At 43.6% G+C, this 20,388-nt stretch overlaps 1 protein-coding gene across 3 annotated transcripts in view; it reads right to left on the reverse strand.

Annotated features, from left to right (window-relative positions):
* The window catches only part of robo1 (roundabout, axon guidance receptor, homolog 1 (Drosophila)), a 134,810-nt gene that overhangs the window by 100,238 nt on the left and 14,184 nt on the right, over positions 1 to 20,388 (reverse strand). For all 3 annotated transcript variants that reach the window (XM_073491017.1, XM_073491025.1, XM_073491007.1), the window contains exon 2: positions 16,606 to 16,932. In XM_073491017.1, coding sequence (XP_073347118.1) covers positions 16,606 to 16,932 — 327 coding nt within the window. The remainder of the gene's footprint in view (positions 1 to 16,605; positions 16,933 to 20,388) is intronic.

Below are 20,388 nucleotides of genomic sequence, written 5' to 3' on the forward strand. Positions count from 1 at the left end.
ACATCCAGCTAGTTTAATGTTCTACAGCTGTACCCTATTAAAGCACCACTTCCATCTACTTTCACTCATCACCCAAAGTGTAATTCTACCCTGAGCAATACGCATTGCACAACAAAATTTCATTATCTCAATGCCAATCCCTGTAATTTTCGCAAATATGGTGATGACACTTCTTTGGATGAGGAACAAAGGAATTAAATTGGTTAGAAAAGGGCAGCTGGGGGCTGTCGCTGTAGTTCAGGCATGGTGGGTGGAATGCAGCCCAAGAAATATGAGTCATTTTAATTCTCTTCATCATTGTTTACTGTCTATGTATCACTGTGTTCCTGACCCAAGGGCCATACTGTGGCATTGCCCGTATCAGTTAAATGTCTCCGGCCTGGACCAATAGAACAGGTACTCACTCAGCCTGTCAGCCAATTACAGGCCGATGCTGTCAGCAGGACAGAGTGATGCCGAAGCTCCCTGATGAATACAGGCACGTCGAGCATATAAATCGGTTTCATCTGGTGTCTGTCCATACATCCAACGTGCACATATCCACACTTCCACACGCACCCACATCTCTGCTGAAAGATTCTCCCGTGGGTCTCATCCGTCTCACTTTGTTCCACAAACTCACTTGTGATCATTTGCAAAAAAAAAAAAAAAAAAATACTTAGCGAGCATCTGTTTAACTTAGTTCTACAGTAGTGCACCCGAACAGTCTTTTAACTTGACATCAAAGCTGACCGATGAAAATGGTCCCAAAAGTCCCGACAGTACTTAGCAACTATGAGCACTCGGTACAGATCAAATGGGACCAAGAGGAGCTATGATTTTTGTATGGAAAAATCTGGCTATAAGGCGCTGCAGTGTGCACCTTGGGAGCAGGGTCACACCAGGGCTTGGATGAAATATTCCGTGACTTTTCATGACGAGGAAGAAGAATTTGTATGACCTAAAAATTATAGTCTACCCTGTTTTGTTGTGGTTGCAGCTCGGAAAAGCTCTAAAGTGATAAACACTCGCACTCTGTAACATCTGGTCTCGCTAAAGAGAAAACCAGATTCAAACGACTTATGTGAAAAGTGAGAAAAGAGAACCTAAATTAAAACTACCCATTTGAAAAATGGCTTGATAATCCTTGACTTGAAAATTCATCAAATCCCCTGACATTCCCAGTCTCCTTAAAGGTATTCCAGAACCCCATGACCAATGGGGAACCTGTTAAGATAAAATATTTTCCAATTACTTCACCAAATTCCTCAGAAAATCCATAGTCTGGGTAATATAGATGTGTATTTATTGTCTACCTTTTTCCATCCAGCAAACCTTTTGTCTGCAAGCCGGATAGATGCTCATTCTGCATCTGTGGCTGAGAGGATTAACAGACGGGCTGAGGGAGAGTCTTATCTCACCTTGCACAGATAAATCAGACACTGCTCTGGAGAGCAGCAGAGAGGAAGACACAGGCATTTGAGGAGAAAAGCCACACACCGTGCTCCTCGCCAGACTGTTTGTTTAAAACCTGCTTTAAGGGTTTATGCTCTGCTCTGCCTGCCCTCAGGAATGAGCGGCCAATGGCCACAGGCTCCAGGGTTGTTTGGAACGGGCAAAATGGTCACCTTGATCTTCTCTCCTGTGACAGTTTCCAGACAACATGGACGAAAAAGTTGTCTGCTGAGAACCTGACCTACATTTTTCTCTACCTCTGACCAGACAACCACAATTTTCCACCTTTCATGCGACTATCCTGACACCCTCTCACGCATACTTGTTTTGTGGTATAAATAAAATTGGAAGAGACGCTGTTTTTATCAAGTCGGAAAACAAATTCACACATAAACTTGAGAAAATACTGAATTAACACGCTCGCCGTAGTTACACTGATTTGTGGCAGGCGACCAGAATTAGTACAAAACTGTGAGACTGCCATCTGACTGTGACACACACACACACTGTTGTAACACTTGTGTGCACAGACTCAAATGTACAGTTTTGTATCGAAAGAAAATCAACGCTGACATTTCCCTTGCGTCCTTCTGTACATGCCAAAGTGAATGTTATGGGACGCTTTACAACTTTATGGTCAAGATGAATGGCAGTTGATGTTCAAAATGAATATATTTATAGTCGTATGAGGACAGCTATAATAATGTCTGTGAGTCTGGAGGACAAAGCTGGCTTTATGTGGCTTTGCCCAAGGGGAAATAGTTGGAATCTTATGCGGGATGAAAGGAAACCATACTTTCTGATACAATTCAAGCTTGAAAGTAAAGCAGCAGAAAATCTTTTTTGTGAATCTAAAACGAGTCCAAGTCGTGCGTGACCTAGTCATTGCTCTTGCAGGACTGCTTTCTCTGCAGTTTTTTTTCAGAGAAATAACATTGCCACTCTCACGAAGGACAAATACTGAACATATGCCTCAAGCAGAGACACTGAAAACTGAATCTCAGTGCTAAATGTTGCGTGAAAATTTAAACAAGCATAACTGTTATTTTACCACAGACAAAAGGACCCTTCCGTCTTATAAACAATTTCAATTAAGAGGGGTGTGTGTGTCTGTGTGTGTGTGTAACCACCCCAAGCAATTAGAAATTATTGATCTGCAGAATTGTCTCAACAACAGTTAATTACAAAGAGCTTCAGTTTAAATGATTGCCTGATGAGATGCACATCTCAGAGAGAATAAGCTAACAGGAATCTTGATAGAGTCAATCAGTATAAATGATGAAATATGTGTGCCCGATGGGCTGAGGGTAAGTGTAATTATGGTCTTGAAGGGATATTCAGTGACATTATGGGACTACTTTAACAGCTGATTAGATCAGGAATACATTCCCTTCACCGTTGATTCATATGTGGTGGCGGTACCAGCATATAATCAAGACAGGTGGGGAGCAATATATATAGAGAAAGGTGGAGAGTGGATACAGATGGTGCTGGTGAAGAGAGCTCTTTCATCTTAAAACACTGTCATTTATTTTTGCATATGAAAAAAGTTCCCCCGCCACAAAGAGGGCATCCTAGTCAAGGTGACCTCTGGGGCGTGAAACATCAATGGATCAGGTGCAGGCCAACTGTTCCATTGAAGGTTGGAAGCTGAAAGGAATCACAGCAGCTTCAAAGAAACCACTGGCAAAACACAGAGAAAAAAGACAGCACTTACAACAGTTGACATCAATCAATAATGGTCTGAGAAATGGATTCCCATTCTGTTGACCAAAAGCAGCGCTGGAGGGGAATCTTTATTCTCCACCCGAGCGCGATTGCCATGAAGAGTTTAAGAGCATGAATTACATTTAAGAGCGACTTGCATTGTGAACAAACTCTGCATCGCCAGGGGATGAAAGCCAGCTGTCAGGCCACAGTGGCAACTGAGTGCTTCACCACTGAGGACAGTGTCTGTTTGCCAACAGCAAATAACCGCCTCTGGCCCATTTAGTACCATCTCTTTTTCTTTTCTGCAAACAAAAGCAGTCTGCCACTGAGATGACACGAGCTCTTCTCAGTGGCTACCGCTACACCGCCCGATCAAACACAGAGCTGTATGTGGAACGAGCCCAAAGCCAACACAGTAAAGGACTCTGGACTAACCAGAGTACATGAACACTACATACTGCCAGGCCAACACTAAGGAATTTTAAGTCCCTGCTGTCTTGGCTCATTTGTTATCCCGGCATCTGCTTTGCATGGAAAAGTGTTCATTGGTCATGAAATCAAGTTTATGAGAAAAGCAAACTTAACACAAAAGAATACCTAGAATTTTTTAGACTAGAGTGGGAAATGTAAATTTTTCCATTCGTCAGCTTTAAAAGGCGCAATATGTGCCAAACATTACCACATCACAATCTTTAAAAAAGACTAGACTTTTGTCATATATTTTGTTGAGTTGTTTACTTACATTATCCCAAATGTTTTCAACAATGTTCAAACCCAATGAAATCTGTATTTTTATTTCATTCAGTTGCCTGTTAATGGCGTCATATCCACTTTACCCCCTCTAATTACTTTAACTTCTGGGGAAACACAGGAAACACCCAGTGTTGGCGAGCTACCTAGCTAACCACTCTGTTGGCTACCATTGACTACTGGCGGCAGACATTACATACTGTGCCTTTAAAGAGATTCAATGACACTATCTGCATGTTACTGTTTTCAAAAGGGGGATTTTTTTTTCAAAATCCCCCTAAACAGTGGCGGATTCAGGATATTTGAGGAGCAGGGGCAAAAAAGTTCAAAGGGCACCAACTGTGTGCGGTGGGGTACTAGTGTGCAGAAAGGGTACTGGAAGGGCTCCCTAGATGGTGCGTTCTCATGTTTTATTTACCATAGGGGCATCCAAGAGCGTACTTTGCTGCGTTTTTTTGAACATTGGGGCACCGGGGGGGCCAGTGTCCTTCGCTACAAGAAAAAAACATCAGCAACGAGCTGGCGACCTACACGCTGAGAATGGCAAGTTACCCTACCCTGGTTCCTACAGCACAAACTTAACAAGCTAGCAGCTCATACCTTTTAATTTGTATGTACATATGCAAAACAATCCCCCCCCCCCCAATACTATTTTGCCGGGAGGAACACTGCAACATCTTGGGTTTACTGCGGCCCAAGACACTTGTGATTCATTTAAAGAAATACAAACAAGACAGAGGCATTTTCTCTCTCTTGTGCAGCCAGGTCTTTCTCAAGCACTGAAGTCACATAAAAAGGCAGAGAAGTAAAATGATGCAAAAATCAGACTGGAGAACACTAATAGACCACTCCTAGAGTCTGAACTGGGTCAGAACAGGAATCAACCTGCTAGGCTTTCACACATTTTCTGCTTAAAACTGAAGCCCTTACACAGAGAAAGACAAATATCCTAGTAGAACAGTCTGGTATAACATGGCCCAGTGCCACAGGGCTGCCAGTGAGCAGAAAAAAGAACAAGGAAAGTACAAAAAAAAGCCTTGGTATGAGAGTTGAGACTGACTTTAGGGAGATATCTCTGCTGGCAGGCGCTCAAACAACCACCGAATGCAGGCACATGTAGCTATAAACACACACGCACACACAAATAAATGTCACACAAACATGCACATCACACTCTGAGGGACACGCACACATGCATTCTATGGCAGCGTGCTTATAGCAAGAGAGTTGCCAGCTGTCAGAGATCTTTGAGAGAACAGAACACCACCTGTCCCCTTATCTTCCCCTCGTGAGCCAAGAGAGACTCTCCGTCCAACTGGAGCCACCTCCATCTACTCTCTCATCCCAAGCTTAATTGCAGCTTGTCCGCTATTTTCTATTGGACAATTTATCCCTGTCTTTGTTGTTTCTTCCCAATCGCTCCTTCTGTGCGTTTGATCTCAAAGCGCCAGATTCCGTGCAATTATTTTAAATCACATCAAGGCTTTTCTGACAAGTGTAATCTGTATGTTGTACCTGGAATCCTTGTGGTGATGAGACCTGATGAGGTCTAGATTTAAGTTGAAGTGGACAGTTTTTCCAGATGTTGCTCCAGTTGTTGCCAGATAGGAATTTGCCCATCAGGTCAGTGGCAGTGTGTGTACGTAACGGGGTGCAAGGTCAACATTTCTCTGTCTCTGTGTTTACACTATCTCACTAACTCACCTCTCTCCTCTCTGTGCCATTGTTTTGCTTTTGGTTAGCTGAGCGTTTGGGTGCAGACAGATTGATAGAAGGCAGGCTGAAGCATGGGCAAACTCAAACCGCTGCTGAACCTGCTTTCTGTGTAAACACAAGCCAATGTGATACCCTGAGAGTAAGCACGGTGGGCAGCGGATTTTGGTTCTAAATGATAGTCCTGGCGAGCAACAGTTAAAACAGTTATCCAACTCTGCTACAGCCCATGCACTGATGTAGGGTTCGGTGTTAACGGCAGCTTTGCTCAAAGCTGTTAAAATAGGGGAGCATTCTCTCAATCTGTGCTGGCAGCTAGAGGGCCACCAGTCAAATAAAAGCAGCATGTGCAGTTTCCAGGTAACAAGCCGTAGTGAGAATGTGTATATGATGGCAGTGCTAATGGGCCAGAGTTCCTCTGAGAAACACACAGACCTTCCCGCTCATACTGTATACACATGCACACACTGCACAGGAGCACTTAGGCCTGGGAAAGAGTAGTGGAAGAAATGAGTGATGGCCCAAGCAGCTGTCTGAGAGTTATGGTCTGAATCGTGGAGGCCAGGCTGATGTTTTTCAGACAACCTGAGCAGCGCTATAGCAGATGGAGGTCACCGCTGGGTAGCATAGCTAAAATTAACCCACACAGCTTAGCATGAATTAAGCTGGGCCCCTGGGCAGGGAGCACGCATCCCACAGGATTGAGGCGGGTGCTGGGCAGGGAGCACCAGGCCGGCGGGGACCAGACCGCAGCTGAGGAAAGGTTTCACGAAATCAGCAGGGTCCCCCCCTTTCACCGAGCAGTCGCTCCGACTCCTAAGGTTGAAAATGAATTTACATGGCAGTGGTGATCCTTAGGAAATGTGATTAAATCCTGGCAACACACTGAGCGATGATTAACTTATTCTCTACCCTCTCTGTGCCCTTCTACGCTGCGTCTTGCATCTCTGTCAGGCAATCAATAAGCTATTATAGCTCCAAACAGTGGGGCAAATTAACTTACGGCTCCACCTGCAGAGTCGGCACTCTCCGATAATCCCATTGGCAGGGAAAAATGAGACTGGACGCAAAGGCCAGGTCCCGAGATCATCTGCTACCACACCAAGATTATCGGCAGTCCAAACATGGACTAATGGTTATATTGTAACTGTAGGGGAGTAGTAGAGTTGGACATTGCCTTACTTTATGATAGTTTATCACTACAGTAGAAGTAAAAGAAAGGGATATTTTTGGGCTGTGAGCAATATCTTGATACTATATTGTTATCGTGATATGAGAGTATATGTTGTCTTAGATATTGGATATCATTGTATCGTGATGTGTCGTAAGTGTTGTCTTTTCCTGGTCCTAAAGGCTGCATTACAATAATGAGATGTCATTTTCTAAACTTACCAGACTGTTCTACTTGTTCTTAGTTTTGGATATGATTGTTTATCATAAAACTCACTGTGATAAGGTGCTGTATGTAGGATTTTTTGTTAAAAACATTAAAAATTCAAAAATGAATTAAAATTATCTACAGAATGTGGAGAAATAAGAGTTTTGATATCATATCAAAGACACGTCCAACTGACTTAACTACAGTTAGCAGCAGTTAGTGGTTACTCTGGTGATGTGCTGCCCCCTATTTGTTTGGAGCATGAAATCTAGAGGTGGCCAATTCTCACAAATTGCACCTTTAAAGACCAATATCAAGATATTCAAGATATAGCCTAAAAATTTAATGACATTATGTTCAGGCAATATCGACCAGCCCTAGGATACTGGTCAAAAATGTGCTGAAAACTAAAACAGATAAGAGTCAAATGCTAAGCTATTTTGAAGGAAGTGAAGAACTCTGGGAAAATTACTAGCTATATCCCGTCCGGTCATTGAAGGGCTTTCTATCCCATCCATCAGATGGGAGCCAATCGCCTAAATGGAGCTGAGGCACCACTGACAGATTAGAATCTGATACTAGTGCAAGAAAGAGGGAGAGAGGTCTGGCAGGGAGAATAGAAATGTCACCCCGAGCCTAACAGCAGCACTATGGTCATACAATACCGGGCCTCACTGAGTCAGATGTCAGCTATTCCAAATTTACCCACAGCGACTGACTACTGTTTGAATTTTGAATGGATCCTCTCTACTTTTTCTCCTTTTACACATGACGTCCCCCTGTCTGTCTTTTATCCAACTCTTTGCAGTATATGGTTACATGGAGATCCTTTTGTGTCCTTGCCACACCCTGCTCAGAAAGGTCACGCAGGCACAAAGAGGAGGTGAGAGTGTATCTGTTCTATTCATCGCTCAGTCAAGCCGCCCTTCTCCTTATGGTCCTAATTAGACTATTGTATGTGTTTACATACACTCCATTGAGGATGATTATGTTCCCCGCACATGTAGTGAAGCCTGAGGTGTGTAAACAACATTCTCTCAGTTAATAAGAGGAGACAGATGTTTGAACAAGTCGAACTAAAGCTTTTAGATATGACCTGCATACTTTCAATTATCTTTAATATTGGTTTGTTGTTTTATGGTTCATCCATTTCTTTTTACGTCCTTTGTCATTAGAGCATCATTACTGCCGTAATGGAGTCAATCCCTTCATTTGTAACATGAGACCTAGTATGGTGAAAATCTGGGTCTTAGAAATTAACGGCTAGCATTACAGAAAGGTCAGGATACCAGAGGAACTACACTGCGATAATGAGCCACAACTCTCACTCATAGTGGTCCTATTTTAGAACACACTCTTGTATCCATGGCACGACAAGGAGAAACTAATTTTCTCCCAATTGTTGCTTTAATGATCAGATTAGCTCCCACAGCAACCAAGGACAATTAGATGACAATTGAATGCCATCATGTATCCCCTGTTTGCATTTGTCATTGACTGATGGCAGGCCCGTGACCATTCGCAGTCAGCAGCAAGTAGACTGCATTTCATTTGTAGTCAGATAGCACAAGGCCGATCGTTATCAGTGTTTGGGTCTACCACGTAGCTCACCAGCTCTTCCTGCCTGTCTGTCTTGCTCTGGGATCAGCAACATGCTACAACTCTGATAACATTTCAGATGTCCTTTTTTTCTCCCCATATTTCTCCGCCCCTTCTCCTTCACAAGGGTGTTGGAACTAACCCTTCAATCTTTTTCTCTCTTCTCTCGCAATTCACAGAAGACTGTGTGAGGGAAAACAACACAGTGGAGAAAAGAAATAGAAAATAGAGAGGAGAGGAAAGAGGAGATAGCATGTTGGAAATGGAACATACATTATATCAGATAAAGGCTGATACAGCAGTGTGGCCCAGACTCTGTTTCCTGTGTTATCAGTCCACTGAACCCGGAGCAGAATCAGCTTGTCTTCCTGCTACTGTTGAGCAACCAAAACTCTGCCTCTCAACACCTCCACAAACCCTACAAAACTACAAATCACAGATACTATCCATGTCGAGGAGGACAAAATAGATGTGTGCCATATACTTTAGAGCTGACCCGAGTACTTTGAAGCTTTGCAGTTTCAACCGTTGCCATGGTACTCAACGTCCAAATCCGAAATGGAGCTCATCTGTGGCGTCTCAAAATCTGTGCACCTACAAACCAGTGAGGAAGCATTTCTACTCTGTGTGCAAAATTTGGTCTGTGGTGACAAGTGCGAGTTTGACCCTCAACTGCTTCACACTTGCTCGCTTGTCAAGTTGACTTTTGAGAATTTGGAATCGGGACAGCAGCTGACGTTTCTCCTCCTGTCCTCGTCTCTCATTAGATTCATAAATACAATAATAGAGAAGTATATGTAAAACACCCACACCCCTGTCAAAGCTTTGAATATTCCTAGGTAATCCTCACTGATGTTTCAAAGCCTCGGGACAGTTATTATATTCGCATCAATCATGCCACAATGCATTGTCACTTAAATATCCAAAACCTAGTATATCATTGCCGCTGTGCCAATATGCAGATACACTGAATGTTGTTACTGTGCTTCAGAAAAGTAACACAACTTTTTTGTTTCATTTTTCAGACGCAACTGAAACTATTTTGGAGCAAGCTTGTCAAGTATATGTGCCTGACATTTCTCTGGTCTTGTTTTGTCCCCTTGCTGTACTTAAGCTAGATGTCACAGCTGCCCGCTGAAAAACTATCAATAGGTGCCGAATTGGTTGTCTGTCTCCTGGGAGTAAGGAGTGAAGAGACAGGCCCTAACAAGGTCCATGCAGGCTCACCTTAAGTGGACTGAGCGTGCCCCTTGAGCACATTTTTCTAACTTTGCCAAAATGTTTGCAGAAAATCCCTGAAGTTCCGGTCTCCAAACCCCTTAATCCTCCCTAACTCCATCGTCTCGGATCGAGGAGCATGATAGAAGGTTTCAACTGAGGGCTTAACCAAGGTTTAATAACCAGAGCATGTCCACAGAGCAGAACACCTCGTCATATGACCAGACACCAGAATGCAAGCACATACGCACGCACGGACCTCACGGACACATAAACACACATACGCACAGCCCACTCTGGCCACGGGAGAGGCTCAGACCAAGAGGAGATTACACCTCACAACAAGAGTAATACCCAGGTCTCCGCAGAAGAAGCGGAGATTAGAGTCAGCAGCATACATTCATCTGGTTCTCACAAGCACTGACACACAGCTTACCACCAGGAGCATTTATCACAAGAGCCAAAGACACACCTCAAACAAATATGGAAACATGGAGATAATGGATGCACATAAAAAAAACACACTCACTGAAACATGCACACACACACGCACACAAACAGTATAGATGGTTTTAAGAGGAGAGGAAGTGAAGGTACTCTGCTATCAGCGGTCTTCCTGAGTGCTAGTACAGGACCACTGGACTCAAGAGCTCACATACTGTATCTTATCAGCTCGAGACTAGCACTTCATAATGTTAATATCATACTTCACTATCCTGGGACCCTGCACCCATCCTCCCAAGATCCTGTTCTGTGCTATAGCCAGAGGCAGGGATTACATAGAGATGAATAAGCAGTCACTGTGACGACCAGAAAAGAAAAAAAAAAGCTCTGACGCATGAGAGTTTAGGGAAGACACCCAGACAGAAAGCTGTGCAGTAGCACTACTTTTTCATCCTGAGGTATCTGGGCAGTGTCAGCGTGTGCAAATGGATGGACTGCGAAAACCTTCACAGAAACAGAGGAAAGTGCTTAAAGTGGACTCCATAAGTCAGCATTCCCTTCCTTGTTAACAGAGGCCAGCCATTTCCTACATGAATGCACACTGAGAGGAGATCCGAAAGGCTAAAACAAAAGAGGATGTCGGTGTGGAACAGCTGTGTTTAGCACATCTAATGCATTTCATCCTCCATCTTTGTAGAGAGCGAGATTAATTATACATCTATTAATTAAATATCTGTCACACTAAAGGGACTGACGCAAACTACGCCTTCTGTGGAAATATTTTATGTCGTCATTAAAAAGTACCGCATTCACCAAGCCTCTATATTTACTGTTTTATGGTGCAACCCGTGACAATCTAACACAGATGATCAGATACAGAGTGGAAATCACAGGGAATCACATGAAATAATTTCTGGCTCTGTTAATTTCCTCGTCTCTAAATCACAAACAGTGCCCAGCCTTGTCTTCACCATGTTTCCGTTAGAGGAAAAGAGACAGAAGGAGGGATAAAGGGGGTTCCGGTGTACTTTTGGAGGCCACGTCTTCCCTGTCTTCCCTGGCCCAGTAGGCTGTCAGCAACGGGTGGAGCATGGAGTGATTGATGGGACTTTGGGCAGGCTCCTTTACCCATGTCTGTACACCTGCCCCTTTAGCTCATGTAAACCCTCCTTCATACAACACTCTGCTAGACGTTGTTCACTAGACCAGTGTAGACACACTGACAGATTGATGGAATCAAACACATATACAGACAGACTCATGCACCCTCCAAATACAGTAAGTCTTGCATTGTCCAATCTTTTTCTGTCCAAGGTTTCATTCTTTTATGAGCCAATCCATTCAACTTTCTCTCAATCCGCTGGATGTGAGATTCTCGTTAGGCTTGGTGCCGATGTTCGCTTTAAATCCACACAAAGCACCTACAACTCTGTTAAAAAGCTGCCCTGCCTCCCTGCCCTGGCTCTTATCTGCTGTTACGCTGCTCTCTTTCCCGTGGTGAGCATTTTCAGCGCTTGGCCCTTCATCTAGCCGGCAGTATTAGTTTTCGCGGGGGAGGGCTGCGTGTGGGCGAGTTTACGCTTTTGTGTTTGTGAAAACCATGCTCGAAAAATCCCAAAATCAGTGTGACATTTGACACATTTTGACATGACTGAAAGAGACATGAGCATCGTCTTTCTCTTCACTCCAGGCTGCTGTCACAGCACGGAGTGACATCTGCATTTTGGGTCAATTATGTCCGCCAAACTCTGCCAGGATGTGTCTTGTGCATATTCAGGCAAGATGGTCAAAGTTTTGAAATATGTATCCAGGTCGCTAACGAGCACAATATGCAACGAGAGGCGGCACACGTTTTTGTGATGTAGGCCTCGTTGCGTATCCCAGAAATTCTCCACTGAAACTGGCATTAGGTATCGACCGAATGCAGCAAATAGATGCTGCAGGTTTAATTACATGGATTTCATTGATTTATGCAAACACCCTGAAGTGCTAAATATGCTACGGCCAACAGACCACACGCAACACGCATGATAAAAATCGCTCCATGCATATATGGATTAAGAGAAGACTAATTGAAATGCGTGTGTGGAACATATCTCAGACTGCAGAGGTTTCACAAACACTGAGCTGACAGTTATGTGCTGTGGGGAGTGTAATTAGACAGTAGCCAGTTGTTTCCCATGTACTGTAATTTTAGGAGACACAGCACTGGACTGAAATAGCCTTGAACAACACATTCACAAGCAAGATAAGCTAAAATTAATACATTATCTGTTAAATTAATAAACATGGATTTGTTTTAAAGACAGCAGAATGCATGCAGAACTTTTCACACTAGTATGAAACAGACTTTTCTTGGTGAAACACACACACACACCACTGGGCTTTGAGATTATGGAAGGGTCTGCATTCCGACATAAAACAGATTTGGATTGGAGGCCAAGGAGAGTCTGTGGTGTGGAGCCCACGCCTCAGCTGCATGTTGACTCATGAAGCAGACCCTGGCTGTGCCGTTTGCACCAATTTGCTCTGAACCTCCCTGAGACAAATAACTGCCACAGAGCTGTAACACACTCTGCCTCCAGTCCCCTGGCAGACTGCCAGCACACTCACTGCTGCTTCTGCTGGGGTTAGCCGTCCTGATTTTTTTTTTCTCCTTCACTTCTGGCTCTCTCATTCTCTGCCGTTTCTTTTTTTCTACCTCAGTCACTTATTATTTCTCTTCACCTCATAGACTCATTTTACATTTGGAAGTCTTTCTTGCCGAGCAGAAAATAGAGGTTAAAAGGAGTCTACATTATACACTAAAATTACCGAAATGGAGAAAGAGGTGTGAGCAAGTCAATGAAATTCAAAAAACAGAGAGCTGTTGCACTATATTGCCACCCTTGTAATGAGTTAATGAAAAGCAAACACCATGACAAATACATAATTGCTTTGCCACCAGGTGGTGAAAGATGCTGTCTTCAGTCATAGGGCTTGCTCTGTTTGAGTGGGTACCAGTGGAGGAAAAAATGAGTTGTAAAGAGGAGAAATAGGTGAGGAAATGGATGAAAGAAATGTGAGATGTGAGTAAACTCAGATGTTATGTGTCGAGGGGAAGGGGGGCAACATAAAGACCCCAAGTCTTTGAGGGCCAACAGATGTACAACAATGGATTTCCTGCATGAGAGACAGGCGAGTCCTCAAATCAGTGGGAGGCGACCGCGCTGCCTTTAGACTGGCGCATGCCAGCCAACTGTCCTCCGCTCTGCAGATGACCCTTCAGCATGGCCCCAAATCTGTCAGGATGAACTCTGCCTCCTTCGACACATCTGAAACCCCGACCTCCCCCCACAAACCAGAGAGTCAACACAGCCAGCTGACTGCACACGGCGACAAGAGACTTCACAGAAGCATCAAGAAGATGAATGCAATTCTGAGATAAACTTGGCTGAATGGAGTTATATGCAATGGACCAAATTCAAGTAAACATCCCTCCACTTCTGTTGTTAGTGGCAGTAAAATGTAAACCCTGCCTCTGGAGTGAGGAGTCTGTATGTGTGGATCTGAGACCTCCAGCCAACCCTGTGCGGTCAGCACTGAGCAGTCAGCCAGGCCACTAGACAGCAGGCCCTGAGGTTATCGCCTGCTCAAGTGGAGCAGTGTGCCGTCCATTACCTCACTTTGCTATCTCCGCATCCAGGAAAAGAGAAACAAGCTATTCATAGAGCCTCTCAAGGCCTCACGCAGAGCACTGGGCAAAGGAAACTACTGTGACATTTCACAGAGTATACAGAGTGCAGCACACATACTGTATTGTGCTTATGTGTCGGTCAGTAATTGCTAAATAAGAATGAGCACCTTCCCTATTACCCGTTCTTTAGTGTTTGCCGAAAACATGAATGGTATCTAAAGATGCACGGGTTACAAAAACATAATCACATTGTTTAAAATACATTTCAGTAACAATGAAAGACAAATATCAATGTGGTCTTGCTCCCGGTTCTTTATCAACAGGCAGTCGCTGTGCGCAAAGGAAGTTCATTATTTGACGTCAACATCTCTAATACAAAGAAAACAATAACCTAATAGGACGAGAATCCTATCTTGAGCTTGTTTGAATACACAAGGCAAACAGGAATCATGGTAAATGCATTAGCGCCGGCTTTGGGTTAAGAGTCTGAGATAGAGAGATTGCGGGCTGCACTGTACATGTGGTTAATGATAAACCAAACAAACTGGGTTAGCTCTCCTAGCCTGACAAAACAGGACTTGTTGAAACTTGGATTATGTTAACAATCGCTGGTGAGTAAGGGAAACTGTAAAAGCCCCGCTCTTGGAATAACATCTCCAAAAAGTTGTGTTTTTAGCTTTTAAAGTGAAAACGTTAGCGGGGGGAGCACTAGGCAAAGTCAACACAATTAAACCCACGACTTCCTTCTTTGGAGTTCCATTGGAAATTAAAAGCCTGGTTGTGCCCTCAGCTTACACTCTGTCTACAGTGCCCAATGCATAACAGTTAAGGTATGACAAGCATCTTTAATGACAACATGGGATCGAAAATGCTCTAAAACTTTCTTATATGCCCTCATGAGTCACATTTATTGCTTGTAGTTTCTTCACTCTGGAGTTTAAAAGGAGCCTTGTAAAGAAGTTTCAGTGCATCTGGGCCTTTTCTTTTTCTACGGCCTCTTTTCTCCGGCAGGGTTCCATCCCGGTTGCTCCGACAACATAATTATATGTAGTTAAGCATGAGCTGCAGAGAGGGGAGTGAGAGACACCAACTAAGTGAGAGGGAGAGAGAGAGAGAGGGCTGGAGCGCAGTGGCTTGTCATTATGGGTCTGTTTGAACCTTATACAGAATAAGCAGCCCAAAACTTGAGACCGAGCCAATGGCACTCTGGTCCTCGCGAGTCCTGCCAACTGTCTTGTTTTTCTACTTGAAAAACCCACCTCTGAAATAAACACTGTATATCATCTACTACTAGGGAAACATATTTTTAGCATTCTGACCTGTGGAAACTTAAAAAATTGTGCCAAACACAGTTCTCTCATATTTTTTATGTTCATATTTCGTAAAATTACTTCGCCTCTCAAGCAGTTTGGATAATTACATTTAAATTGTGCAGAATTGGCTAGCATTAGATATCAGAGGATATATGAGGACAACAAACCAACTGGACCAGCATTCTGCACTGTGTTTCTGCAGCTCCCCTCTCTGATCATCTGAAGGGAGACTTATACTCTCCATTTACAGAATGGCTCATGGAATACACCAAGAGTATGATCAAGAAGCCTGTAAACGTCTCTGATCTGATGCTTTTAACTTGACGTTTCACTTAACCGACACTGACGATGGAAAATATTGAAAACACACTCCCACAGATCCCACTAATACAGCCTAAATCTGAAAATACACGCCAAGCAGCACTACTCTGTCTGACCCACACCTCATACCCAAGACCATTACCCTCAAAAAGCCAGGAGCCCATACCCAGCCCCACAACCCCCCACTCTTCACATCCACTCACACACACACATTCAAACACACACACAATTCTTTCTTTCCCCATCTTGATTAGATTACAGTGAGCGGGTTGGTGACAGCCTCTGGGCATGCTAGAAGAGCGGTTGATATCTGAGCTCTCCTCCTCAGCCTTCACTCTCAGCCAGTCAAGAGAGCAAAGAGATAATATGTCTGAAGAGCTGACCTCACCTACGAAAGCAGCCTTTAAATAATCATGGGAACAAATTTGTCAACACAGGTCGCCACTCACAAAAAGACTAAACGGTTTAGAAAGAGGATTTTCTCTTCCTACATTACATACCCACTGACTAAATGTAAATGTATTCCTTGCTAATATGTCTTGACCCTGAAGATGCTAACATCCACTTTACATCAAAGCTAGCCAGTCGTTGCCTGACTGTTGTGGACAATAAAAGGAATCTCTGATCCCTCAATGAAATGAGTGGGAAAGCTCTTCATTAAAAGATGACTAAACGAGATGCAATGATTGCATTCCTTTCGATATAAAACCTCATATCTATCTCTCTGACAAAAAACAGAAGCAGGGCCAAAACAGAAAGGGCTTTGTTCCCATTGTAGCTCCTGACCACCTACCAAGGGCCCTTTAGAGAAGCACTCACCCTGGAATGATCAGGCCACTTCTCCCCCAAGGCTCCGCAGGCCTACGGGGACCGCTGGGCCAAACACATCCTGCCCATCTCCTAAGAGATTATCCAACTCACTGAACACATTGATCACAGAAACAGTGGAGGAAACTGGAGCCTGCTATTCAGCTGCATCTTAACCCAAACTCTTCCATTCACACCCACACTAGAGGCTAAGAAGAAATAGGAAGACATGCTGCACTTACTGGCTACTTCCAGCGAGGCGTTGTGGCTCACTGCCTCTCCCAGGTAGTTGCGGGCAACACAGACGTAGGAACCTTCGTCCGGCTTGCTCCGTCGTCCATGAACGATGCGTAGAAAGAAGAGGGAGCCGCTGGGAAGCAGCATGCGCTGCGAACGGGGATTGTCCCTGTCCGTTTCCACCCGATCTCCATCCTTGTACCATTCCACTGTCGGGGTTGGCCGCCCCTCTGCTTTACAGTTGAGAGTGGCGGGCTCCCCTTTGGAAACAATCAGGTCAGATGGGTGCTCCACAATCCGGGGTGGGGTGTCCTCTTGGCGCAGACGGGATCCTGAGAAGAAATTACAAAAATTAAAGTTTACATTTGTACCCTGTGGATTGTTTTTGAGCCTTATTTAACTCTGGACTTCAGCTGCTTCACACAAGGCCTTACCCAGAGAAGCTGAATGTTTGAATGCAAATGAATCATTTGGCACAGCCATTAGCCTACTTAGGCCTGCAAGAGTCATTGTCTGGAGAATTCACAGCTAGTGAGTGACCATTTTGAGGTGATTGTAGCTGCTTCATACTTGTTTTTGGTTTCCCGTATATTACTGTCCACTCTTCTGTTGATGTAGTAATGTTATCAACACAAAAAGCCATTGTAGATGAGTCTTCCTCCTCCTCATCCACCCTCTACCCAGGCGCCAACCCTTGCCTAAATCAAACAGCATTTCCAGTAGGTGAGAACCAGTCTGACAGAGAAACTCCGGACAATGCCTGGGCCTGATTGTCCAGACATTGTCATTGGAAGAACTTGCTTTACCGTACAGAGTAAGTATTCTAGTCAATTCTTCAGAGTTCACCACATATTTGTTTATGTTCCTGTTCTAATTATTGATTGTGAGGTGAGAATGTCAACCTATCATGCCTTTTTGTGCTTTATGAACAGCTTCAGGAACACAATAGTCAGCTTGTTAGGATGAGTAATGTACTACACAGTAAAGACTTATAATATTGATGCTCCATAAGGTTTGTGTCTTCACGCCTCCACAAGAGATACAGATATATGTTTGCATTTACATACAGACAATACAATTTGAAAGTTGGTAGCAGATGCAAGAAGTAAAGACCAAATAAACTGTCTTTGCTAAGTCTGTGAGCAAAGACACCCTTTAATTACAGCAGCAGCTCCTTTAGTAAAGCTGAGCACAGCTCCAGCTGTGTGACTCTGTCATTTCTCAGTTCAAAGAGCTAGAAATACCGTAAACAATCATATGACACACCTTTAAGGTAAAAGGAAATGAAAAGATAAAAGATATAAATGCACTGCAGGGGCAAAGATTACATATGCACCCAACAGCAGTGCCCACAGCAGTGCCAAGGGGGTTACCAGCCCAGTGCTATCTCAGGCCATTACCACTGCTCTCTCCGACCAGTCAACTGTGGCTATCAACCTGCTTTACATGCAAATTAGCTTCCTCTTGTTAATTCCTGAAGGGTGGGACTTGGTGGTTGTGAATTTATTGTGTGCCTACACACAATAGTTTGTGTAAGTGTGTGTGTGTGGCTGTGAGATGTGAGAGAGAAAGACAGAGCGTTTTTCTCGACTCGCCATATCTCCCAGCATAGGGCCTTTGGATCCCATTCAGCACCAATTAAAGAGAGTCAGCTCTAATTGGAGGCACAGGCCTGCGATTAATTTGCCCAGCATCCCGTGAACTTGCCACACTGCCTCGTTTCTGTGCCCTCCGCCCATCCCCCCATTCCCCTCGAAATCTGGTGCTGAGGAGGCATCTTCTTGTGGTCGCTGTATCTTTTAGGTAAAGTCAGCATAATGGGTGACAGCTCTGTGGAAAGATTAATCACTTCAATGCAAATGTGTAGCACGGTCAATTAAATATAATTAATCCAGTACGCCAATGAAGGGCATCGTGATCATGGGTCTTTTTAAGTTCTTAAACGTTTATTAGAAGACAGACTTTTTGACTTTTCGATCAAAGGGTTCACATACATCTTCTGCACCTGTTGTTCTTACATTAATCTTATGCAACACTGAGTTTTCCCTTGAGACTTGGTGCAGGCTCTCCTTAGGGAACATACTCCCCTTTGCTGCACATGTGTTTTCTACAACTACTGGTCACAAACTGCAGCATTTGTGTATCGTACAATGATAGTGGGAGAAGTGACCTAATAGCCAATGAGCTAGTCTTAAAGGGTAACTCAACCAACACATGACAGTGTGTTTACAGGTCTTAGGAATTACTACTGCATATATGAATGAAGTAATAGAAAGCCTTTTGTGGCTCCAGAGAAAACTGCATGTAATCTGGTAAGTTGCCTCCTGTGATGTCGCCAAGTGGCAAGTTTATAAAAGCATACTCCTAGCATTGCACACCTATAACCATGTTGGAAACATTATGGACAGTTTAAAAACAAATGATGGAAATTGGAACAAAACCTTTAAAAGGCAACAACAAGCAATAAAACTCGATATTTCTTCACACAAGCATTTATTTTCAGATTGCCTAAAGTTGAAAATAATTACCAGTAAATGAGATCCTTTGCATAAAAAAGATGAATAGTAATATCATTAAAATTGCAGTATGGCCAAGTGCACTATCCATATTGCAGGACATTATATATGGTGCATTGTGGTGCTACAGACATGCCCCAGCCAACAATTCATATTCTCCTCTCCTCACCATAACATCATTTTCACATATTTTTCAGTGAACATTAAATGCAAGATTTACCATTCCTACCAAATCTGTGACTCTTATTGCAATATCTGTCAATATGTTTTTTTCTTTTGCCTCTTGTTCAGCCCCAAAATGGGGGAATATGACGGATGCAGTGCAATGGAAAATTGGCCAGTAGACTAAAAAACACTGTACTTTGTGCAATTAGACAAAAGCCAATCATTTGTTGGGTAATTATTTGGGAAAAACACGACAAAAAAGTCCCACAAAGAAATCCCTGTAATTCTAAAACTGTTTTGTTCCTTTCTGTGTGTCATTCTACTGATACGCCGTGGGTAAGAAAACATATCTGCAGAGATTAAAGCATTTCTGAGAGACAGACAGAACCAGATGGAGAATTAAATAGAGCTGCATATAAAGCCTTTAGCAAGAATGAATTAGTCTGCTTTCTGATGTTGAGTAAAGTTTACACAAAAATACCTATCTGTGCGTCCTGGCTATTGGAGCTTTCTAAACCTCCACTTGGCTAATTAACCTCCATTTGCAACCTGCTCCCGTCACAAGCTTTTGACCCTGCGGACCATATGCTAACGAGGACCAGCCCTTCGGTCAGGCTGAGCTAACACACCTCGCTATGCTAGCAGCATACACAAGCCCATTACCACCACCACAGCAACTGCACCACCGCTACCACCGCCTATCACCAGACAAGGAAGGCTAATATGTTTTATTAAATAGGACTTTGAAGAGCTCCGCCGCTATCTGCTCAGCCTGTTCCCTTCCTGATTTAGATAGCTCCTCTCTAATTTGAAATGGTCTGAAGTTTTAGGTTTTATGGGGGAGCCATTAACTATTTAGATGCAGCCCACTGTGCGGAGAGCTGTGCAGCCGGCAGTGCTGTGTTTGATCAGCGGCTGTTTACTGTAGATGATTACACCGGATCTGCATGATAAAGTAGCAGACTGAGAATACAATATAGAGGTACAGTATCCTGTTACAGGGAAGCTGATGAATAAATATTTGGCAGTTCATATTGAACACTAATAAGTGTGATTCCTGCGAGGGTGTGTGTTTTGAGCTGTGAGTGGATGAGAGCATGTATCAGT

The sequence above is a fragment of the Pagrus major genome, chromosome 2 (genome assembly GCF_040436345.1).
Source record: "Pagrus major chromosome 2, Pma_NU_1.0".
Taxonomy (NCBI): domain Eukaryota; kingdom Metazoa; phylum Chordata; class Actinopteri; order Spariformes; family Sparidae; genus Pagrus; species Pagrus major.